The sequence below is a fragment of the Trichoplusia ni genome, chromosome 9 (genome assembly GCF_003590095.1).
Source record: "Trichoplusia ni isolate ovarian cell line Hi5 chromosome 9, tn1, whole genome shotgun sequence".
NCBI classification, from domain to species: Eukaryota; Metazoa; Arthropoda; class Insecta; order Lepidoptera; family Noctuidae; genus Trichoplusia; species Trichoplusia ni.
In genome coordinates this window covers 7,737,185-7,763,888 of record NC_039486.1, presented here as the reverse complement: position 1 = coordinate 7,763,888, position 26,704 = coordinate 7,737,185, and the positions used below count along the sequence as shown (strand labels likewise).

Sequence of the window (26,704 nt, the reverse complement as noted above, 5' to 3'; positions counted from 1 at the left end):
TTATCTACGTTACAGTACATAGCTTATGAATGTATCCTACTAAGCTTAGGTATATTAATGGTATCTAATCCATTCCACGGTCGGGGTTTTGACCTCTGAATAATTAACTTACAAACTGCCAAGAAGGTTCGTTTACGTATCCCAACCCAAAGTCTAGTTAATCGTAATACTCTTGAGTTTGACTGATCGTTTCTTAAACTTGCCCAAATAAACAAAACTGAAAGCCGAATTGTTAATATACGTACATTTAATATAAAAATATTGGTTTAATTTACAAATTGTATGTATTTTTTCTAATATTGTTTTAAATAACTACGCTACAATGATTAAAGATTTGCTCACCTATTTAATTACCATGCGTAAAGGATGTGACCAAAAAAGACTATAGTATACTTTAATATTAATATTTACGAATAAATGTTTTCGAAATAGTAACCGTAGAGGACACTTTTTGTAATTTTTACTCAAAAACAAAATCAAGTTTTAATCTCGAATATGCATACCCTATATACCTACAGTAATGAATATATGTGCACATTTTTACTTGGGATTGGCTAGAAATTGCTACTATTATTAAGTACTACAGACGATATTTTTCACGATCGAATAGAACTCAAAAATTGTGTGGCTCTACGTATGGTGTAGTTTCTGAGATTACCCCTACAACGACAAAAGCTTAATAAACTTTACGCCTCGCGCCCTAATAATATTAGTAAGTTTAAAATAGGTAATGGAGAAACATAATATGTTGCAATTGACAAAATACTCACGTATCGTAGTTACCCAGGTAAATACCTAAAATTTGTCATAAATATATTGGTAGACGCGTCATTCTTTGTCACCGTAACCATACATATTTACATGCAGCACTTTATTGATTGAGATGACATAGTCAATGACACAATAATCGTGGTATGTATCCGCAAGGCCACACTTACATCAGTGCGTGTACTAATTTGTATGCCGGCGCGGATACACCATGCTTTGACAACACAATGCTGATCCGCCTTTGGGAACATTATCGCACTTATTATATGTGGTCATCAAACAAGGAAAATACATGACCCATATTCAATAAATTGCTGTAGTAAATGACCTGAAATATCTTAGAAGCCTTACCTTTTGAGGCACTTGGTTCTTCAAACTACACTTATGTAATATTCCTTTTTTTAATATCCTAAGACATTCATTAAGTAATAACGGATCAAGGCAAAGGCACGCCCCTTAATTCCCATTGAGCTTCAGCAACGTAGTTTGGTTTTAGTTGGTTGACTGCTACGTAGGCCGTAGCAGTCACAGCAGAGCTAAGTCAACACTGTATGTATTGTGATTTATAAATAAAAACACAGGTTAGATTATGTAGGTATATTATGTAATTAGCGTTATTTTTTTCTATGTAGATAAATTCATTATATTATTTAGGTACATTAGATAGGTATGTACTATTGTGTAACGTACAATTGCCACAGAGTCAGATATTAATATCAATACATTTCTTCGTGAAAATACTTCTACAGAAACGATTTTTGTTTAACATTTATTTTAATTTTTAATGACTTCAAATAGGGTCTCATTTCGACTGCACCTACGATTTTTTTTGTAGTAACTCTTTTATCCCTCAAAATCAGTAGCTAAGTATCTAGGTTTATTTACAACTTGTTGACGCAATATGTTTTATTTATTTATCTAGATGAATTTAATAAAGATTATAGGGTGTCTAAACCCTAAACCAACAGTATTCATATCGATTAAGTCATTGCGTAGTTACCAACTTATGTAAGTCGAAAAATACTATTACTTACATACATACATATGCATATGGAAGAACAAATTGTTTTGCGACATAAAGATTTTAAAATAAATAGATAATCTAATTAGTATTTACAATCTTAATGACTTCCAAAACACAAAAAAATAAATCATACATACTTCGCGAATATAACTACGCGAATACAAGTGACATTTTATAACGTGATCCGAACTAATTTACAAATTGGAGCTCCAAAAAGAACTGATTCACTTTTACTCTGTTTACCTACTAGTTGAAAAAAACTCGTTAAATAAAAAGAAAGTTGCAACTTGACAATTGATTTATATATTATTTTCACTTCTTCCTAACGAGATGATGATGATTAATTTAATTGATACTTAATGTACGATTTACACATGTGACATTGTTATTTTTAGAGTACTTGTAGTAGTGAAATTTATTAGTTCCGAATAATTACAGTGATCTAATAAAACATATGCTAGAATATTGCGATATTAGTTAACACCTCTCTTTCTCTAGGTAATTAGTTTACAGATAAGAAATACGAAAGTAAACTCGACGTATATATTCCTTAAGGCATTAATAGTCTAAATTTATTTTGCATTCATTACTTTAGAGTTATTGATATACAAAGCTTGAATACATTGATCTAACTACATATTTCTTGTAGAAAGCAGGAGGTTACTAAAACGTACGTAATTATCACTAATGATTCTTTTTAAATTTTGATAAATATAAGATTTTCAGGAACCGATTAGTAAAGTCTAATTAGCTGCCATGTGACATGACATGTCTACTTAACAGTAGCAAGAGTTCAGACCGAGGGTAAAAGTAAATGTTTATTTCGAAAGGATTCAATAGCGTCATACATAAATTCTAAACATTATACATTCTTAAGTACACGATAACTAATGATACTAGATTTAATAGGTACAGGCGAGTAAGTTGATTTAGTTAGAAATGTCAGTTAACTTGTTTTTCACTCTGAGTTCTTAAAACCGTTCATCACTATAATATTGTTTTCGACCAACTTTGTTACACCAACACTTTTTCATTTAGTTTCAACATTGAACACTTTTGCACTGAACAGTACTTTATAGTTTTTGTCTGTATGAAGTTTTAGGAGTTGTATTCACAGGTTATCATAAAAGAAGTGTTTGTCTGTGTTTAGGCTACTTCTAGATCTGAGTCGGAGTCGTCGGAGTATTGCCGCGGAGTGGGCGGCGCTGGCGGCGCGTGTGCCGGTGAGTGCGCGGGCGACAGCTGCGGCCGCGCCAGCAGCGGCGCTCGCCCGCAAGCGCGCTCCTCCTGCAGCTTGCGAAGTCGCTCTTGCTCCTCACGTTTCTGTTTGCGCCATTTCGCTCGACGATTTTTGAACCAGACCTGCAGGAAAATTGTATTTAGTAAAATAGTTGTAAACTCTAATATAATGAACAGAGGAATATTGACCGTACATGATTATAAAATCGACGATTCGCAGAGCAAAGCCACGGTGAAAAGTGCTGTTTGGATAACACAATTAGGAAATAATCAAGTCTTCAAACTTATTACAAAGCTAAAGCTAAGCTAAGTAGGTATATAATTCACGAATTGACGTTAAATTATCTACTGAGACTGTAATTGTTATCAACCTATCTAACATTCTATCTCTTATATCGTATATCTTAGTTCATTGTATACACTTGTAACAATTCATCAGCCTTCAAATTCATATTTGAGAAGTTTCTTATTAAATCATTCAGTTTTTACCAGCCAGTAGTTCCTTGTACTTGTAAACGACCGATCGATTGTTAATGCGTCGTATTATCTACGGACAATTGAAACGACCCAATTTTGTAGCAAACATTGACCAAGCTACTGAACTGCATGATACAAAAAAAATCCTCAAATGTTTTGTTGTGTGGAGGTATCATTGATATTTCCCGGTAGGCCGGGGCTGCGGGCGCTTCCACTCGAGTGGCCAGGCACAAGTGTGAGATGTTCCCAGACTGCGGGTGGTCGCCCGCGCCGAGCGAGCCATTGTAGCGCCTGGCCGTCACAACAGTGGACCGGCCAGCCCTAACCAATTCCTGTCTAAATCTGACAACACGTATTCGCATTGTGATTCGAAATAAATAAAATGTATCTTCTAGTGAATGCTTCTGATTTAACATGCATATCAAAGCAAATTATTAACAATGTTTACTATTATAAATAGCAACCTGCAATGCAAAGAAATGAGTTGATTCATTGGAATGTATTTAAAGCAATAGGAAATTCTCAATAATAATGTTCCCGACATCATGCATAATGAGGTCCAACAATAATTTCCCAAAAGATCAGACAAGTTGATCCGGTCCCGGATAATATACCATACAAAAGTCAAAATCTACATTTTGAAAGGGCACCCTAGACGTATTCAGTAGAACCTTTAAAATTAATTCGTTAACGATAGCACCATTGTCGGAGTTAATTGCATTACAAGAGTCGGTCGGCGGCCGACAAAGGTCCCATTAACTTTCGATGAAAGAGTGACGGGGTTTTCGCGTTGGGCGCCCGCCCGCGCCCCTCCGCTCATTGGGCGCTACTCGAGCGGCAAATATGGCCGCTGCCACTGCCAGACTCCGGGGCTCCGGCTCCTTACACCCACCGTGCCCAGTGTTCGCACCCGACTCTTTTGTCATTCCTCACCCACAATAAGATTAGCCCGATGTTCTTTTATGTACTACTGATTGTGTTTGGTTTAACTCCTTGCTTGGTTTCATTGCAACCGATGACTTCATTATCTGTAATAAGAGCGCCCCTGTTTTCTGCGTATCGATAAGTGCGTTAGATACTTATCCGCACTTATTATTCCTGTATATCCAAACATTGGAATGGAAAAAGAAGAGGTTCAGTCAATATTGTTTCGCTTATATTTGTTTAACAGCTGTGAAATCGTCTATATATTTAGAATAGGTGTTCTATATGCATAAACTAACTGCTTTAACCACTGCGCGCATGATAAACATACATTATACATTATTTAATACTACTAAGCCGTATAGGTACAAAGACGACAACGTGTAGAGGCAATTAAAGAAAATTTTACCGTCAAAGCACACTTAAGAATAAAATAATATGATACCTACTGGAATATTAAAATCTAATTGGACTATTCAACTAATCCTGATTGGCATACTCTTGTTTTATTTTGATCCTAGAACTGATTGTAAAATAATATTTCGACAAAAGAGCCTTATACAAATTCGACCTAAAAATTATATAAAATTATATATACATTACATACCTACTCATACATCCTCCTAAGCTTTAGTAATACGTTAATATTATAAACCATTCAAACAATTGAGTATTATTACAGTATAGAAGTTCTATTGTTTGAGCTGGGTACTAGATTAAAATAGATTAACTTCATTAAGCGACGTCGAAACTGCGGAGCTTATAGGCATAGCTTATATCGGGGAGTTTCGTATTCCCTATTGTTTTAATGCCATTGAGAGCGTGGAGAATTCCCAAATTCTATTGTACGTTACCGCTGCAGCGTACTGGCAACATGCATGCATAATTTCAGTGCGGTAATGTTCATTCTGTTGAAGACAAACACCGTATTGAAGAGTTAAACTATGAGGATAGCCTGAAGGTAACAAAGATGATATAACTATCTCACTAAAGACCTAGTATCTACGTTCGTTTAAGTCTGGCAAAAGGTCACAAAGGAGATTGAAAACAGACTTCTGTAGAGCAAATAATTGATCCCATCAAAAACATTTTCATGTAAAATGTTGCCAAGACGAGCCCATATGACTCGCACTGTCAAAAAGTTATCAGATCTCATGTAGAGTCAAGCTTCTAACGCAACACCACCTTAGTCAAATATGTGGCTTGGCTATTTCGCTACATTCACAGAGGCGTAAGGTGAAAAATTAATTCACTGTTCATTACTTTTGTGTTATAGAATAGTTCTTGTAGTAACGAACGGTTATTAAACATTCTCTTAGGATATATCGCTGTTTTAACATTACTCCGCAGTTACATAATAAATATTGTTGCGAGGGACTGAGGCTGGTTGACTGATTTAAATCCCTAATCGATGTTATATCATAGCCAAGCGAACGAAGTCGCGGGCAACAGCTAGTATAACTATATTTTTATATGGAAACGGAGATTGTGTAGCATCTAATTTACATAGTGTTACAACTTCATGCACTATATTTCGTGAAAACAAACGTTTACTTTACTCTATTTTACAGTACCTAATCATAGAGCATGCAGTTTTATACTTACGACACAAAAGAAAGCGCTCTTGAAATTATTGATTAAGCATATGTATTAGTTAAACAATTCAGTAGTATTTACGATGTTTTCGATAGTCTGTCAATACCTGCATTACATAAACTGTGACGGATAATTTACTTGGGTAACATAGATAACGATAACTATGTGATAGAGCCTGTCTTGTGGGAAGACAAGCAGATGAGGTAGAGATGGCGTAGGGCGGGGCACCGCCCGCGGCGTCGTGCACCACGCCTTGACGCCTCGCCGGCCCAACGACGCACCCTTACACTAACAACACACTACAGTACCCGAGCAATCGTTTACATCTTCTAATTTTCCCATTTTAGAAAGTTCTTCAGAGGAATAAGCGACATTTTTACGTCAGATCTTAACTCTTTGGTTTGGTTTAGTATTAAATACGAGTGAACTGTTTTAGTTTGGCACATTTTCATTGTTATTGCATAAATATTACAATTATAATACTAGAAAACAGAACATTAGCAAAACCCTACTACATTATAAATGCGAAAGTAACTGTCTGTCTGTTACGCTTTCACGTCTAAACCACTGAACTGATTTTAATGAAATTTGGTACAGAGATAGAGTTGACCTTGAGAAATAACATAGGAAAGTTTTTATCCCGGACTTTTGAAGAGTTCTCTTGGAAACGCGATATAACCGACCTCGACGCAGGCAAAGCCGCGGGCGAAAAGCTAGTAATACATTAATGCTTAAACTCAAAGATAAAAGTCAAAACTCAAAAGACTCTTCTCAAAACTCGAAAGAGGCTTTTTCAAGTTAATATACTGACTACATAAAATAAATTGTAATAAAACGTGTTGGATTATTCACTGATGAAACGATTAATTTTATGAATTATAAATAATAGGATCGCGGAAACAATTTCATTACCGTACTCATTTATTTTATTTCAGTTTTGGGAGCTTTTGCGATGTGTTGTTATTTTAACGTTATATAACTCTGCGTAGGTACGTATTTGCCTATTTTCTTCTCAAAGATAGAGAAGAGAGATACGGAATAAATTAATTGATACGTCACTCAATACTGCAGAGCGCGCTCATCTCTTGGCTGTGGGAGAATGGGAATCGGGCCTCTGATTACAGGCATTACCTTCAGTCAACATAGGTACGATGTTGGATAACAATACTCTCCGGCTTGCCATTGGTTTGCGTTTGGGTGCACAATGTGTCGCATCTCATCTTTGCCAATGCGGTGAAGAAGTCGATTGCCTTGGTCATCATGGCCTGTCCTGCAGCAGGAGCGCGGGGCGTATACCGCGTCATGCAAATATTAATGACAAGATTCGTCGTGCTCTTGTCACTGCGGGTGTACCTGCCGTTTTAGAACTAAATAGTTTGGTGCGCAACGATGGTAAGAGACCTGACGGAATGTCATTGCTGCCTTGGAAATTGGGTCGGCCTTTGGTGTGGGACGCGCCATCGCGCGAGGGTGTCGACGCATGTCGACACATTACATACACTTAGAACATGGGATGCCATGTTCTAAGTTCAGCGGTCTCGCCGGGCGCTGCTGCTGGGGCCGCGGAAGCCCTAAAACGGCGGAAATATAATAACCTTGTTGGTAATTATATTTTTGAGCCATTTGGGGGCGAAACGTTCGGGATATGAGGACCAGGTGCACGAGTTCTTTATAAAGAACTCGCAAAGCGTTTGGTCGACTCTACACGTGATCAGAAGGCTGGTCTATATTTTGCCCAAAGAATTAGCATTGCCATACATCGTGGCAATGCAGCCAGCCTTCTGGGTACGTTTCCCGACTTTGGCAGGGATGAAGATGTCTTTTTTGACGCTTTGTAAATAATATATGTTTATCTTTTAATATTGATATAGTTTTAAAAATGTAAATATTAGTTTAGTTTAATTTATTGTAAAAAAATATTTTTATTGATTATGTAGCTTGTAAATAAATGTATCGAAGTTCTTATTTCGTAATTCCGTGTAATTCTTTGTCAACATCTACACATTAAAACAAGCATTCATTCATTGGCCTATCCTTTTCCCAACTATGTTGGGGTCGGCTACCAGTCCAACCGGTTTCAGCTAAGTATCAGTTGTTTTACAAGGAGCGACTGCCTATCTGACCTCCTTAACCCAGTTACCTGGGCAACCCTTGGTTGGATACCCCTTGGTTAGACTGGCTGTCAGACTTTTTCAAGCTTCTGACTACCTGTAGGAATAACAGCCGAGACCCACAATTTAACGTGCCTTCCGAAACACGGAGGAACTCGTTATGACAAAGATGGTCAACCATCTACGGACCAACCGTGTCAAGCATAGCTTAACCTGTGATCGGATCACGTATGCGGTTAAAGCTTAGCTACGAGCTCTTTAAAACAAGCATTATCGTAATAAAATCATAATAACAAAATGTAGAGATTTTTTTTTTAGCAGATTAGGTATAGAAAAAAGTAAACAGATCGCTTTTCTATGACTGGATCATATTGCTAAACATTGAATGTGTGTAGAACATAGAACGTGACAAGAATTCAATTAAATTTTGAAAAGCACAAAAAATGTATTACCTATGTCATGTCGAATTTTATCAAAACGGTTTTCATAATAAATTTTCTACACATCACCACCGTTTTAAATTTCCCATCTCGTAGTCCCTGCGTAGCACGTTGTGATGTGTAACCCAAAACTGTTATACACAATACTAATTTATAAAATTGTTAGCTTTGTAGAGTCTGTTAAAATTATAACGTTACGAGAATTCTATAATCAAATTTTGACGGATATCTATTAACTTCATTTTTTTAAATCATTTCAAACCTTTTCTTCTTTGCTTTTTCGTTACATTTTAAACTTTAACCTGCACGATTGATATGTTTAGTGATTAAAAGAATGGTCTAACATGGTTTTGTCGGCATCTGGTATCATCCGTCGGTGTCGGTGGCGGCGGCGCGCGGCGGCGGCGTTTCGTATCGCGGGCTAGGACGAAGCCTTACACCGTGTGAACCACGCGGATGGGTCTCGGCGCGGTGGCAGCGCGGCGGCGGCGCGCGGCGGGCGGCTCGGCGGCGAACCGAACCCAAACTTATTGTAATAATGTTGTTAGAACAAACACCGCGCTCCCTCCGCCTTGTTTGAGATTACAATTACGGTTTTAGCGAACTGATTTATTAATGGACCGCCTGATCCGCCCTTGATACTTTAATGTCGATTTAATTTGCATATCTACCTACACTAGGTAAGTAGATGCTTGTGTTTAAGTTCAAGTATTTTATGCCGGACTTATAGATGGTAATTATAACTTAGTGTGTAACTTACTTTAACACTAATCGTGCTAGACTTTCGTCGAACTTAAGCAAGAGATGTCTCATCTTTGCGTCTTAAAAAAACTACATGCAAACCATAGCTGTATAAAACTTAAAGTACTTAATGAATGTGTCTTACTTCAACGAGAGGACACACCATCGCATAAAAAGTAATTCCAAGTGTATTATACAACACACTCAGTAATGGATGTAGTTGTGTTTTTAATCCCGAGTATCGTTAAAAGCCTCGCACCTGTCGTATTCCGTTTCCCCATTAGCAACGAAATGCATTAGTCAATATTAAAGACGCCATCCGCGACTATAATTCCACAAAGGGCACTTCAAATCACACCCATCTCTTTTCGGTTGACGTCAAAACATTACTCCTCTGTACGGCCAGAGGCAGAAAAATTATCCCCTCGTGTCTGTCACTTCGTATCAATTACCGCACGCAAACACCCATGCTATTCGTCTGTGCCATAAAGTCGTATCTGCGCTCTGCGCGCCACTCGAACTGAAATTCAATTGTCAAAAGATTGCTCTAATAGTACCACAATACCTTCGCAAAGCGAAAAAGTATTTCATTTCGACTGCTGCCGTACAAAATCACACTTAAAGCTACATGAGTAAATGTCAAATTCGTTGCGGCACACTAGCCCGAAGGGAGTCCCAGAGGGTCGTTCTGCAAACAACGCGCTCCCCTAAACGTTATACTTTGAAAACAATAATTTGTATTGCGTATCGAACGCGTCTATAAATAATAGAGTGATACTTTACTCGGCAATATGACCACGTTCGATACATTCACTCGTTCTAAATAATCATTTAATTGCTTAATGCTTTTATTAAGGATAATATAATTCATGTATGATGGCTGATAGGTGAAAACGCTGCTAACAATGTTAGGGCAGGCGCTCAATGTGTACCTATGTTTAAACTTTTATCATTTATTACTAGTCCCTTTTAGTTGCCTTTTAGAATGATAAAATCTGAACGCGTGATAAAATAACAAATAATCTCTGTTCCTACTATACTGCGTACCACAGGCGCATTTATCAAAATTTATTAGATAGAGTTAACGTAACACATTACATCACACAATAAATTACTGTATCCATTATTACGCAAAGTACGAGACAGTATGGATGATACCTATAGAAAGGAATTGAAAGATTGTGTTATCAACGTTTCGTTTCACAATGAAAGAAGAACAACAAGCGTGAAATGAAACAGGGCGAGCTCTTTGATCACTTGATGCCGGATCGCTGCTCAGCTCATAAAGGCGTTATTGCTTTCAGGCGACTCGGAAGCACAGGACAAAATGGCGCCGCTTTATTACTTAGTAACACATTGCCAACGTTTCTGTTTTATTGTAGCTATCTATTAGGAGATAAGTCCTGCCGGGGGAGGCTGCAGGATGACAAGCAAGCGTGGCCGGGCCGCTGCTGGGCGGAGCGACACGCCCACTTTTTCTTGTTCATGGCTGTGTAGAGATGTTCTTTCATTTGTGTCATCTGCTCGCGCACGTCTCGCGAGCATCACTTCACCAATATAATTAGGAATGCTATATTATTATCTTCCAGTTTGATACGGACAATGAATGACAGGATCAATATCACGTGAATACAGCTTTTCAATTTAAAATAAATATAAATGTTTGTCGTAAAGTGCAGCCAGCACGAGTAGTATATTTTGTAGTTATTGGATCTTTTTTATATGAGAAACATAACGTTTTATGACAGCCAATTACTTTTGTACTTGTTTGTCTTTTATAATTGGTTTTTTAGTTACATTTAGCTAGCAGTTTAGCACATCACAGTATTGTCAGGTTAGTCTGACAAATGACATTGTATTTGTAACCATGAAAGGATTCTAATCCGTTCATTCAAAATTTAATAGGTATACCTTTTTTCATATGGCATAAAATTTTGCAATACCTTATTTTTTTGGAAATAGACAATACGCCAACGTAGAGCGACACTCGGCTCTACAAAATACAAAGTACACATATACATAGGTATATTTGGGATGCAAAAGCCGTATGTCTATCTGTACTTACACTAAAATAATTAACATTCTGATTGTATTAAAAATAAATCGATTTTTTACTGGTTATTTTATAATGAATTTTAAAAGAAGAGATTATTTGGAGTAGCTGGAGGCTGATATTAGATAACAACTCTACATTTTAAATATACCATTAATTAAGTACGACAGTTTCTATAATCAGTTAAATAGTGTCGGTCTTTAAATTTTCTAAAATTATTCGATTCAATCAGTCATTCGGTGAAATTGAAAGAAACTAACGGGAACGGCTAAGCAGAAGAAAGCTGGGTCAATTAGATTACTTTTGCTAGCACATATCGTTCGGATTTTTACAAATCGTAGGTTTTATTCAGGCGCATGGATGACATTTCTCATTATGCTAAAATTCACTAGAATCTCGCCATCTTGGATAAAATACCCAAATTTCAACAAACGTGGTTGAACCTAATTTGTTCTTTAGTATATTTTTATCAAATAAATCAGTGGACTTTCACTGGTTTGAATTGAACTTAACCTGTTATAATGTACATAAGTCTAATTAGAAGTAAATCTTTTTCCACAGTAATTTTAAATAAGTTTAGCAGTGCCGAAGTATAAGGTAGAGACGACAGAAGAAATCCGTATACAGTCAATCTGCATTAGCGAATAATGCACCTTTATTTTAGAGATTTTTTTTATTTTTTCTTGACCTTACAGCTTTAAATGTTAAGATTACTACAACAGCTTCAAAAGAACATCATCATAATAATTTAACGAAAACATTCATATTACGAAATCACGCACGCATACATAGCTAGACATATCGTATTATCTATCGTAACAGCACACAATGCATTATTATGGTTTAATTATGAATATCGTTGGAAATATAAACCGTGGAGTTAGAAGTAAGTGAATATAAGCCATTCAGTTAATCAGACAGTGGTGGCATAAGATCAACATTGGCAGCGCGCCCGCGGCGCAGCCTCCACTCGCGGAGACAACTAGATTACACCTCACTTAATAATTAATTTGTGTAAAGAGTTGAACGTGTACGCGATGGAAAATTGGAAAGCGACCCCAGTTGTCTTTTCGTTTACCCAGCCTTCGTTCTTTATAAAATATTGACACAATGAGTTTTCTTATTTTACGATCTTATTGTAGAGAAGGATCAGGTATGTACCTGGTGGTTTTTATACGCAACAAGACGTGCGATCAATCTTTGTGAGGCACGGACTAGACTACTTAATTCGTTACGAGAATACTGACTTTCAATTATAAGAATCCTTACTGTTTTCCGAAACATATCACTAAAATTTTACAATTTGGTCATTGTCTGTAAAATCTCAGGTATTGTGATCGGTTGTTGTCCAAAAGTAAAAAAAATCATGAAACACACCTAAGCTACTGAAGCGATTTTAATCTATCAATAGAGGTTATTTCAGTTAAATATGCATAAATGCACGAACACACAATAGAACACGCTGCGTCACTAAATGATAAATTATTTTAAACTAAATAAAAATTGAATCGAATTTCGAAACAAAGCAACAGCGGTGAGCCGCCGCTCGTTTTTGGGCAAGTGTTGTGATGCCTAAACAAAAGCGCTTTAATAATGCAATTTCCAATTGCCGCTGCGCAAATAGCAGGGGCAACAACAAACCGAGTGTATTGCCTCAAAAACACACAACTTTTGTTGTATCTACAATATACCTCCTCTCTCCGTCAACGCCGCTAAATTATCAAGTATTGTGAATGTTCTTTTAAAGACAATAAAAACGTTTTCTATCTCAGAGTTTACTAGCGCTACCCTACCGTATGATTAATGACTTGTCCACCTTCCTTATTTAGTTTCATTCATTAAATACATCTCTTGACCTGATCGTTTAGGTAGATTGGGAGAAACAGATAATAACTAGACAAACCCGAACTTTTTTTTAGTTAAAAGCTGACTTAGCTCTTTCTCTATACATCATCCATTTGTCTCATAACAATACTCGTAAAGATCGGATGATGTTTTACTACCCAACATTTACGTTGAGTGGCTCGTTATTTCTTTTCATAACAAATTTTTAAATATTATACAATGACAACAATTTGTTATTTTCTGATTACTTTAGTTAAAACAAGTAACAAGTCATTGCGACAAACCCAAGGTTTCAATAAAAGTTTAAATAAGAGAACAATTTATATCGAAAGTAAATTAAAGTTGGCCGATGATAAACTAAAACTACGGTTCCGCCTAAAGAATAACTGATTGATTACTCAAGTTGTAAAGTACGCAAATCGGAAAAACTCCGTTATCCGAGAAAAAGCCGTAAAAGTGCCCCTCATTAGTCTTATTGTTGTGCTTTTATCGTTCCCTACGCTCCCGGCCGGGGCAGCATAAATAAATCAAATTTAATTAACTCAGATTAATTTTCGCGGCGCCCGTCTCACGCGCGCCGCGTCCCTTTTTATTTGCCCCGAGGCAAAATTTTACTCGGTTGAAAACTCTACCCGCCCGCGGTGAATTACTATGGATTCCTTAATAAAAAGTTTACACTAAAGCAAATTTCACATGTCGACCGTTGCTCTCAACCAGACAAGCCATAGAAGTCCTTTAAATTACTTACTTATATTTATTACGTACATTGATCTTTTAACTTGTCTTCACTTGGCTTCATTTTGCCAATTTAACGGGAAAATTAATGATCCTACGATAAATTTTTACATGTGAAACATCAAGCTCTTACATAAATCATAACCTTTAGAATTTAATAAACGGGTACTGTATCTTCTCAGTAAGTAACATTTAAGTAGAATACTCTTCATTAGCTTGGTACCAAAAATATGTGACTAAAGGGTCAGAAACCCCCGAAGTTCATGAGAAAAATAATTAGGTATGTTTAATCAAAGACTCCTAACAAATCTAATTTGTATTAAGTACTTGAAATTGGGGCAAGTTGATGTTATGACTGGTTGCCATTCAGCCTAGCCGAGCCTTATGATTAACTTCTAGGATCTGAGTTCATAATATTTGGCTGCTTTATTGAAAATTAAGTGAAATAGAAAAAAGAACTTCATTACTTATTTTTTAGGTTTTTGTAAGGTTTAATAATAATATTTTATTTTAACTTTTTGAGTATCTACTGATGATAAATGTCTGAAAAGGTACAAAAATAATAGACTAACTGTATTTAAACTTAATATGTCTCTCCTTTCTAAATATACTGTAATCAAACTAAGTTATCCAAAAACATGTATTACAGTGAGTATTTTCTGAAAACCTTGATAAGTACAAATGTGCTTTCGATTTGCGCAGTCGGGCCGGATAAGATGAGTGGTCGTGTAAACAGTGGCGCGGCCGGTCACTCGCCGCTCGCCCGCTCTCCGGCCGCGCTGCCTGTCTGGGTGGCACGCTGTCAAGTGGTCAGCACACACTCGCGCCAACACCGGTAGCCCACAAACATATCCCGACTTACTTTCAACATCCCAAATTCTATTGAGAGCACTCACTCATCTTTGATAGCAATGCGTTTCCATGCTCCAAGTAATTTAAGATAGGCCACACTCAAACGCCATTGTGTAGATGATTTAAAATATATTAAAAATCCTTATATTCTGAAGTTTAAGAGTATAATCCCTTGCTTGCTCAGCTACTTCTTTCTTTGTTTTATATTACGTAGATACAATGTTTTAATCTCGTATGATTACGTATACACATTGAATAGAAGATTATAAATAAGTATATTAAAACAATAAGTTTCAGTAGTGGCTAGCGGCTAGGACTAGTTCTGCGCATGGCTACCGACCACCCACATAGGTACCACACATAAAATTTGTCGTGTCAGCATTATTGACATGTTGGCCCGTCGCTACTTCTAAACGTTACGCCCCGTTAATCTCGGCATACCAGGTTATAGGCGCCGAACAATATGGTTTTTTTTTTGAAGTTGTGATCTAGGGATTAAGATAAAATCGTTATTTTTTCATTTAAACCTCATGTCAGTAATGATTGACAGAAGTTTTTGGGCGAATTTTGCGTAATCGTATGACTCTAAGTCAGAAAAAATACCTTTTTAAAGGAGCTATTTAGGTAATAGCTCGTTTAAAAAGTTAACTAAACAGTTGAGTAGGTCCTAAACCGTTCAGTTAAACAAGATTTTATTCTGAATTCCGTCAGCAACTCGAGTTTAAGTAGAGCTGAATGTAGCTTACCTAAATAGGCCAAATATTTTTAGACGCTATTGAATAAATCCTTGATAAGCTATAAATCTAATTTCATATTAAGAAATTTAAGATTACGTTGGATAGTAAAAAGCAATCATTGAAATAATTGCCTATACCTACCTAATGTAAAAGGAAGTTAAAACTTAATTCAATGTTATTGGTTCGATAACAATTGAAACCAGAAAGTTTCGTACGAGTCCCTACCGTAAAAATGCTTTCCTTTTTAACATTTTAATATGGAAGCCATATACAACAAAGGGCAAAAAAAAACTGTTTTCTGTTGGCATTACGAACTAAGTAGATTTCATATTTAACTTTGTTTGTAACAACAAAGCGAAAAACATTGCCAATTTCATATTCAAACGTGTTTATCGAATTAATGATGTAATTAATGATAAACACCGTTAATCTAATTGCCAACATTATAATCGTTAAGCTTTCGCTTGCATGGAGTGACCGGATAGTGATTTTAAAAAAAAGTTTTAGGTTACAGAATCAGGGTATGGCACAGGATTTTAAAATACGAAACTACTAAGCTGAATGATTTTTATTAGGCTAAATATTTAATACGTCATTAGTCCATTTATTTCTTCGTTTAAAATAATAAATGCCTGCATTTCTTTAGTATTTTATCAGTGCAATATAATTGTAAAAAATACAATATTCTGTTTTATAAACTTTAATTTTTTTAGAACTTTTATTTTGCATTATATTATAAATCATGTCAGATGACGATTATTAGACCCAAATACTTGCTTTTCAGTAAGCGTAATGTGTGCCTATAAAATTATAATATATCCTGAACAAATAAAGCTACGCTGATTTAGAGTACGCTAGGGTTCCACATCAGGTTTTTAGATGTTTAAAATAAATTCAAGCTTAGTTTGACGAGTTAAAGTAATCATTATTACTTTGAGACGTGGTGGTAGACCCTCTTAGGTGGTTAGAGAGGTTTTTACCTATGAATGAATTGAGTGTCACGCTCTTTGGGACTATGCTTACTTATCGCCACCCTACCACTACCTCGTGTGCTAAATTCTAATATTTTCTAAGGTTTTTAACATGAACCTCAAAAAAGTGCACAGCCGAACAGAACCATAGGGGTCTCACTTCGGACATCCCTACTTCCTGAATGGAAAATCAGCGTACACCAATACGGATAACACTATTTGTTTGATGGAGCCGGTGTCTTGCACCAAAAGTTTTGTGCTCTCTGATATGATGATGGATGGATCGCAAAAGCTACGGTTTGGTGGCTAATAATTATTGTATTTATCTCGAATTGATTCGCATTTGCTCATCTCTTGCATTCAATGTTGCGCCAAAACAAATAAGTGACATTGTTATCCGGCAGGCGCAGTTTTTTCCGGCACGGTTGCTATCAAGATTCATCCATCAATGGAAGGAAATGTGGTAATAAATGGGTTATGGACGGTCATTTAATCATTTAATTTATTATTATAATCCTGCGAATCTCTCTAATCGAAACCCGAAAAAAACTAAATAAGTTTCCTTTTTTTGAATTGGCACTCATTGACCACGGTTTGTTTCGAGATTGTCTCGCCTAGAGAAATTTGATCTTTACCTTAGGCAGTTTCATACAAAGTATACTTAACAGCTCGAGCTAATACTACAGTCCATTACTGCTATATTATGTGTGCTGCGACTGACGACGACGACTAAAAACTGCTCCATAACGTTATATTTAATATCAACAATAAAAATAAGCATACCTCGACTCTTTCTTCTTTTAGGTCGACCCTCAACGCGAGTTGTTCTCTAAGCACGACATCGGGGTAGTGTGTCTTGTCGAAGGTGCTCTCGAGTTGTTCCAGTTGTTCCTCAGTGAATATGGTGCGGTGGCGCCGCTTGCGCTTCGGCGGGGGCCCCGTGAGCCCCGCCAGCGCCGCCGCCGCGTACCCGCCGTACAGACCCGCGTAGCCTCCAGCACCCGACACCGCGCTGCCAACTCCGCTTACACCTGGACATGAGAGATTAAGATAAATCTAATTCATGCTCGTAAATGCGTACTGGAATTTTGAAGGGTTTGACTTTAATAAGATTGGGGTAAAGAATATTATCAGATATTTAAGTAAAACTGAGAGTTAAGGCAAAGAACAAGATACTCTAAAAACTATACTTGTAGTAAATCAAATCTTAAATTAAATAAACTGGTGAAGTGCCAGTCAGACTCGCAACATTGAAGGCAAATAAAAGGATAAGAAACGAATTTTCAATAAATACCCATCAAACTGGACTGACTGATCATAATTTTTTAACCTTAATTTTGAATTTTATGACGTGCACTTATTTTTTAAGCAATAACAGAAACACATCATCATCTCTGCAAATGCAAAAGTCATATCCTAACGAGGCATGATAATTTTGACACCATTTGACAAAAACGCTGCACTCTTAGACCTAAACGTAATTTTTATTTCGACTTGAACTGAAAGAGGATCGATACGACCTATTCAATGGCAAGGTTAAAAAATCCGTTTAGTCTACTTCCAATATTAAACTAATGTGTACGACCCAAACTGATCAAAGAACTTAAGTGTAATTTTATATTTAAATGTGAACTCAAAAATAGAACACGTCTCCTCGTATCAGCGCTAATACGCGTTGGAGGAGGCGGTGCGTGAAGATCTGAGCTTAGAGCCCCATGAGCTCCCTCGGGCCGCACTCTATAAGCGTACCGTTCAAAATATTAACGCCCCGAATAAAAATTGAATATTTTTGTATACTGCCGGAAACGCGAGAGGCATTACACTGTATTATTTCTTAAAGGAATATAAAAGCTTTTAAGGCCGGCGGCACGTTGCTAAGGCGCTATCGGCGGCTTTCCACACGCGCCACCTCTGTACCTCCGAGCGCTCGCCTAAGCCCTATCGATTTTGAATACAATAAGAACTTGAGGTTTGTGAAAAATGTAACAGTATGATAAACAAAGTTTATATCGGCTGTGATCAGAGAAGAATTACAATATTATGAGTAGGTAATTACTACCTACATAAATTAAAGATAGCCTTAGTAGTATTAAAGATAGCAGGTTTGACATCGTACAAGATGTCAAAATACTTTTTTTATGTTTGTTTATTTATCTGAAATGTCTGACTCCGATATCTAAACGTTGACTAATTAAGACTGGACACTGAGCCATGCAGCGCGTTATTGGGCTTAGTGACCAGTCTCATTTAATACGCAAAATAAGTGCTTGTTAGATCTCAGAAATCTTTTATTTTAATCGAGTAATATTTGTCGATCAGCAGCTAAAACGCGTTAAAATCCCTATTGATATTAATCATTGCAGGATAAGTAATTTTAATGTTTTTAAATTTTAGTGAGAACAAGAAATATTTCTTTGTTTTTTAAGAAGATTTTTGATTATCATTTATATTTTCGTGCTCCTTATTTTAATAGAAGCATTTAACTCCTCTGTTCACTGACATTAATTTTGCAAATTATTCCACCTGATATAATACAAACATTTCATACTTCAACCCCTAATTGTAAATTAATTTGAATTGCCCTTCAGCGAACCCTCTCTCTGAGGGCGCAATAATTGTAGTGTCAGAGTACCTACTTAATAGCATTAATAAGCGAAGTTTAGGGTGAGAGAGATGACACGCTTGGACATAAAACGATTCTCAATAGATTGATACAATATCGATTGGATGATGGAGGTCTTTATTACAGTTTTCAACGAGATCTGAATTTTTACCAATCTTAGGAGAATTTTAGAATTTTAGGAGAAATACTCGAATTGATCGATTTATTTTCGTTTGATTTGCCTTATTTTTTTTTTAATTACGAACTTAAATTACACATAATAATAATAAGGCTATCACGTCTAACCTAACTAACACTATATTGGCTATTCGGAGATCAAGAGAAGCCAAAATGGTGTTTTGTTTTCTTATTAACAAAACCTGCACTGCTACCAAAGGGAACATTGCATATAATCCAATAGAGTATTATATATACGATCCGGTACCATATGCCCTTATCTCTAAAGGGATCATCGAAGTATTCCCGCTAAAAATCAAACACGCTAATCTGAGTTCCGGAAAAGGTCAGTAAATACCGAAAGAACATTGAAAGGATTTTTTTTGCCTGCTAAAAAGTCCTCATAATTACTCATCTGAATATGATGCGGTATCCATAGCCGACGATTTTTTCTAGAAGACTGCGTATCCAAAATTACATTACAAATTTCATACGCTATAGGCGAACTACATACATACATACATTTTTTTTCCACGCGCTTTTATAACTACTTTACAAAACTCAAAAGTAGTGCATGATTTTGCCACTAATTATGCTAAAATATCCATAATAGAAATGTTTGAGCTGATTTGTAATTTCGACACATCAGTTTTTTTATTTAATCTGAATACACACACATATTTATTTGAATTATGTCAATTATAACTAAAAAAACTTGGGTGAATTATATAAATTGATTTTTTTTTACATTTAAACGTGTAAGTTACTAAAGTAATACTTATAGTTCCTAAAACCCTTAAACTTACCCGTCATTGTAACTTCAAAAAAACATCGATTCAATGAGATAGTCTTAACATCGAAAATTACTGGCGCACTCAATAAAGGAAAATAAAAGTTTGTTTTTGTTATGGCAACGATTCCCCAAAGCCGGGGGATATTTTGAAATTTTTAAATGTTCGCTTGAATAAGAGGAAAAAAGATTTTAATTGAGATAAGCCGTCTTCACCCTCGATGCGGTTTGGCGTGTATAGTGTATACAGGGGACCGCCCGCGGCTTGCGGAGCCCACGCCGCCGTAGCCGACGCTGTCTTGCACTTAACCGCTAAAGTATGTAGACAGACACACGCACTGAGTCTTACTTATTCATGACTGATATTATAATTATCATAACATACACAGATAAATTTAATTTAAGTATTTACGTTAAAAATTACACATCCTTATCTTGTAATTTTTCCTTTTCGTTGATGTTATCTTGTGAAACACTTCTTTAATAATTTACTATGACTATTTATTTATTTGTGTGAAGTTACTCTAAATACACCATTTACGTATTAAGAAGTTGAATTAACAATATGAACGGGTTCAAAAACATCTCATGTAGGAAAGAAATTATATAATGCGAAACGACAATAGGCCTAAACGATAATATAATTTGAAAAGGTTGAAAAAACAGAACGCTGCCGAAATTAACGTAGTCATGAAGAATTAGGGGTTTCATCGCTACATTTTTTATGTCAGATAATTTTAAGAAGGTGTATTATAGCACCAATTCTTTAGAAATCGACATTGAAGGTGTATGAAACTAACTAAATATTACATATCTGAGTTACATTAACAATCCAATTATTAGTGGGGTGACTTTTCATGAAATTAGGACTTTTACAGTATTTTCAAAAGGATAATGTAACGTGCTTCGGAAAAAGAGTCTAATATTTAAATTCCCGTGTCACGATGTTAGTAACCGTACTCCTCCGAAACGGCTTTACAGATTTTAACCAAATTTTATATGCGTATTCAGTAGGTCTGAGAATCGGCTACTATCTATTTTTCATAACCATAAGGGTTGTCCACCCAGCACCCTAAATATTTTGTCTCCACTGTGATCAAAGTACACGGTACAAAGTTCGCCGGGACAGCTAGAAACTCTATAAATATTGCCATGTGCATGGAAATAAACGATTGTTACCAGAAATAATTTGTCAGTTTCATATTTGGAACAACGGGAAATTCCTAAGCAGCATATTTTTTTAGCGTAAATATGAAAAAAAAACAATTGCATTAAAATTCAAATTCCGAAACCATTTTGTAGTTGGTAGTATGTATTCTTGACAGAAGTTTAGAATTAAAGATAGAAATCCACTTTAAAGTTGCGAAAATAGATATTGGTAGAACGTGCAAAATGCATACGTAATGACGTTTGTTCTTCAGGGGAGGATTATATATAGCGCGTACCGCTCAATAACATCTACGTGGACATATTTTTGGAATTTAATAAAATTAAACTAAGAAAATGACTGTTGATATTAAGTTACCGATATAAAACTCTACTATTCAATTAATATTTGCTTTATTATGACTGTTGGGGGATAACTTTTCTGCATTTCATAAATAGTGACATAATTTTAAACTGTACAAGGTTGTTTCTTTGTGTATGTTGATGCATTAAGTTTCTTTCAGTGACCTAGTGTGTTACCCCAACTGTTTTCTGCGTCAATACTGTTTTGTTTTCAAGTTCTTTTAATTTGATATCACTAAGCTTACTTCAATTTCAATAAAAATCTAACGATTTTATCGGTATGTCGAGAGCGACCTCCATCTTTCACAATATGAATGGATTTATTTATATTCCATGGATGCAATTTCTTTATATCGTGTTTCTAAGTTTACTAACTTACGTTTCTGACGCATGAGTACCTACTTATTTTAATTCATTATAGATATCAACTTTAAAATGTTCTTCTATAAAAAGTCTACCTAAAATAAAAACATTTTGACAACAAAATGTTTGAATCATCGCATTGCTTTTCATTAATGAACTGAACTGATTTGGGTGAATGAAAAGTTGTTGAAAAATAGCTAAATTCTATTTTGTTCTGTTCTTCTAAATCTCTTCTGTTTCTTGATTACAAGAACATCTAGTTGCAAGCTTAAGAGACCATGGGGATAAAAACCCCTTAAACATTCATTAAGATTCTTTTTAATAAAACTTAAGTGTAATACAGAAAGGAGAAAAGATGAAGACATGGTGATCAATACAATGTTCAATTACCTAAATATGCAAAATGCGACCATTTTCTCGACACAATGCCAGGTAAGCATATTTGTAATTATCCCTACCTGACCTACGAGTGTTTACTAAATAGCAATGTTACGTAACGTTGCAATTTACACTTAATAGTTTTATTATAATCCGGTGAAACAAAATTACATATGACTTAAATATAGTAGCCAACTGGCAGCGTAATTGAGCCTAGTTTTTATCAGTTTTATGGAACTGAAACTGGATCTACGAAATTCTATGAAATCACTCCAGTTAATCGTAGTTGCCATTAAAAAATAAGGCACGAGTACATTATGGTGACTGTGCTACACTATCACTTTTTTCTGATTATTCAACAGTGTTTCTTTATTAAGAGTTTGAGAATTGGTTTTATTTAAGCTTTTAAGTCTGCTCTTTTATTATCTTACTTCACAATTAACAATTATTATTTTTATACGAAATCATACATTTACAAATTTAGACTTTAAGATTCAACACTTACACCGTTTCGCGATTTATCTTATAAGGTTCCTATCGTTAGATATTGGAACTGCCGAAGGGCCTTTTTTAATAACTTAGTTGGGTTACGGTGATATTCGCATAACACTATTGAGCAAAGACACCAGCAACATCATAAAGCAACATGTTTAATTAAGATTCACGCATTAGGTGTATGCTTGTGTGCATTTTTTCAATATCTCATTTCTTCTTGGTTCAAATATTAGTTAAGCACAATTTTTGTTCATTTTTTATAACTAACAGCTGATAAGAACATTTTTTTCAGAATAAAATTTATTCACCCCCGAATATCAACAATGAGTAAGACGGAATTTAAAAATGAATAACAATTCAATTTAGCTTTAATATTGTCTGCTTTCTTTTTTCAACTTAAAGGGATATAGAATAGAACTGAATATTCTTTATAGCACACCATAGAATGACATCAGTGAAATTAATGACATACTAATAGCGACATCTTCCAGACAACCTTTGGATGTACTAAAGTATACAAATATCGAGTAAGGCAAAAGAGCATGATACAAAACGACTAGTCAAAACTACTGTACAATAGAACCACTAGATACCTTAGTTAGTTATGAGTTTATACACGATAGATATATATAGGTTGGCGAACAATCTTTACACAGTACAAACGAAGTCGAGTCCACTGTCAGTTGTCTCCATAGAGTAAGCAACTCGTCCATGGGTCAATGTATACGTTTCTACAACAAGCTTCCCATTCATGTTCGTAAGCTACCGACTAAGAAATTTAAAACTTTTATTAAATTAAAACTATCCGGAAAAGGATATTACAAAATATCAGTTTATTTAAATGATAAAAATGCTTGGGATTGAACTGCTCGCTTATACAGCTATCATTATTTGTGTACATAATTATTGACATGTTTTGTGCTTTTGCATTAAATTTATTTTTGTTAATATTAATTATTATTTGATTTAATAACATGCAACTCATTTGCGTTATTATTTTTTAAATCTTTTTTATACATTTTTTTTGTAAGTATAAACCTTATGCAGGTATATTATCAATTTATTGAAATACTCTGCATTAGTTTATACAGTCGAATTTGAAAATTGTCTGGACTTTAAAAGAGACTGAGTGACTGACCCCTGAGTTTGTTTAGACATTTCTTCTTAGGATAGTCAGCTAGGAAATGTCGGCTCCATCGTTCTCAAAAAAGACATGTAAAAGTGATAAAGAAATATCCTATTTGCAGAATAAATATTTTCATTTCATTTAATTTCATTTCTGCTCAGATCTTTAAAACTAACATTCTCAGATTTTTAAGCAGTTTTGTAGAAAAGAGAAAGGTTTATAAATATGATATATAAGTTTTGTTCGTTTAAGCCGCAAACGCTAAATAAACATTACGACATATGACCCATCATAATATTTTAGTGCTTTAGTACAGCTAAAGAGGCAAGCTACTTTGGGCATTTTATTGTACTAAAGTTAGTTCCATTTTCATGGAACTCTTTCTACTAAAGTGATACTTCTTCTTAACACTAAAATAATGTAAACCGGCTAATAGATCAAATCAATTTGTTACGGTTAATATACGTTCTAAAAAAATCGATTTCAGAGTTCACGTCTATATTGATCTCTTCAAAATAAACTTTTTTATCTATATCTACCTGACATGATAAAAAGTATGTATGTTATTGAACAGGCTCTAAAACAACCGAAAGAACTGAAAAATATAACTTCAATGCAAAGCTTAATTATTTACTATAAACTTGGGACATGTTACATCCCGAAAACCGGAATAAATATTACTTTTGTAAGCTACGCTAAAAGTTACGCAAAAATCATGTACACGATTGTGACCCTTCGATAGCCCTGAAAAGTGTCCGGGACAAAATATTTTTTTTTTCCTGGAATTAAGTACATTATTAACCCCCTTTACTCTCACATTATTTTGGAAGATTATTGGAGACTCGTTTAAAAAATCGCAACAAAAATATTATTAGGAAACTGGACGAGGTAGCAAAAAGCAAAAGGCAATTCAGCCAGAATGTTTTTATGCAGTAATTTATCGATATTTTTTTTTAATTCTTGTGCGTTGTTTCTACTACTTTTTGTTAGTTTCCTCGTCTTTCGTTCGGCTATTAGTTAAAACTCTTTATGGTTCCGTTCACCTGCTTTGAGAAGCCTGATCATCAGTTGTCATCGATCATCGAGGCAAGAATCGAGGGCTTGAAGCCGACGTTAGTCATTTGTTAAGTTCCTTAAAATACAATAACATCCTTTAAGATTAAACTACAAGATTAAAATCAAAGTCTTGGTGAGTCTTTTTGTATAATAATTCACGAGGATCTATTTCAATAGTATTTTTGATTTGGTAAATCTTTGTTGTTATTTTTAATTTACTTTTAGTCGCGTTGGATTTTTAAAGTGACCTTTTGTGTTTTTTTTAATATAAAAATGATCTGATATCATTTGTCATTTCGAATATTTATTTTTATTTTAACTTATTTATAACTTATAAAATTTACCAATAACCGATATTCACACAAGCAATGACGCTGGAAAAGCTAATAATTTCTATTTAACAATGAATATGAACACGCAACGAGAATTTCGTTATCTTTCGTTTAGATATGTATGTTATAATTACAGCTTATTATAACTTTGTGCACTACAGACCAGGACACCGATTCATGAAATGCCGATGAATGAATTTAAAACATTTTGCAACACAATAATTGGAAATTCAATACGGGCGGAAGACTCGCTGCCAATACAATGAATTTTGAGAATACCAATACTGTTACATTTAATCCAATTTCCATGAATTCATCGACAATTGTAAATAGCGGAATTGGGGCCATGGTTTTATGTATGTATGTATGATGATAAACACGTCCCCTTCGCATGTGTGTGCTGCAAAATTAGGTCTTAACTTGTGTAAACAGTGTTCATTCATCTTAGAGTAAACCTTATTCATGCAGCCTGTTTGCTATTAAGCCTATTCCGTTATGTACTTTAGTTTAAAGCCGCAACATTTTACGTACAGTTCAATGAATTTGCATTGTTATAACAATCTTATTTCTTCTTCCTTGATTCCCGGAATAAATAAATAATTAATAAGTTATTTGATTGTAAATTATTACCGGCGTAGAGTTAAAGCAATATGTTTCAGAAAAGTGATACTTTTGGCAAACACGGTACGACGGTGTAGCATGTAAGTTCGTGCGTAGAAGTTTCGTAGCATGCGTCGGCTGAGGCGTAGCACTTACGTAGATGTGACACAGATCATGTTTCAGATCGTATTTTAAATCAATTAGGTAACTTTGCAATTCCCTATAACTTAAATCTGGATGAATTAAAAGATTACTATCATTTTCATAACAATTCTCTCAATCATGACAGGACACATGGTGCCTTTCTGACGGTTCTTAAACAAACTTTTTCATATATGTATATTTATCTAGTTTTCTCCAAGTAACTTTGGACTTTAAAACTTCTTTTTTTCAGCAATACTTTATTTAGCGTTTGAATGGTTTTCCAGAACTCTTTCCGTTGCCATTTGCTTCATCAATAAGTTTACCTTTAAGTCAGGAAGAAGATAACTGCATAAAATAAGGGAAGGAGGTGTTTACCTAAACTGTTGGCAAACGTACCAAAGAGGTCATGTGCTCTATGGAACGGCGAGTGCGCCAAGTGCTGCAGCTGCAGCGGCGGCAGCGGCGGGTGCGGGCGCGGAGCCAGGATGCTGTCGATGGTGAAGAGTGGCGCGGGCGGGCGCTCGGGCAGCGCGCCGCCCAGCAGCAGCGCCGTGCTCAGCAGCGCCGGCGCCTCGCGCGCCCAGCCGCCGCCCGCGCCCCCCATGCCGCCCTCCTGCGT

General features: G+C 35.5%; 1 protein-coding gene across 1 annotated transcript; it reads right to left on the bottom strand.

The window, feature by feature from the left end:
- LOC113497374 (retina and anterior neural fold homeobox protein 2-like) lies at positions 1-26,689 on the bottom strand. The gene is made up of 3 exons (XM_026876912.1): positions 26,482-26,689; positions 17,297-17,544; positions 1-3,154 (listed from the first exon to the last, which is right to left on the bottom strand). Exons 1-3 carry the CDS (start codon positions 26,687-26,689, stop codon positions 2,939-2,941), a joined length of 672 nt encoding a protein of 223 aa, XP_026732713.1. The 3' UTR covers positions 1-2,938.
- Between the last annotated feature and the right edge of the window lie 15 nt (positions 26,690-26,704).

Coding starts and splice junctions, on each gene's coding strand:
- LOC113497374 (XM_026876912.1), bottom strand. CDS start 26,689: ATGGGGGGCGCGGGCGGCGGCTGGGCGCGCGAGGCGCCGGCGCTGCTG. Junction 17,545..26,481: donor TAGAGCACATGACCTCTTTG/GTACGTTTGCCA, acceptor TCTCATGTCCAG/GTGTAAGCGGAGTTGGCAGC. Junction 3,155..17,296: donor TAAAAGAAGAAAGAGTCGAG/GTATGCTTATTT, acceptor ATTTTCCTGCAG/GTCTGGTTCAAAAATCGTCG.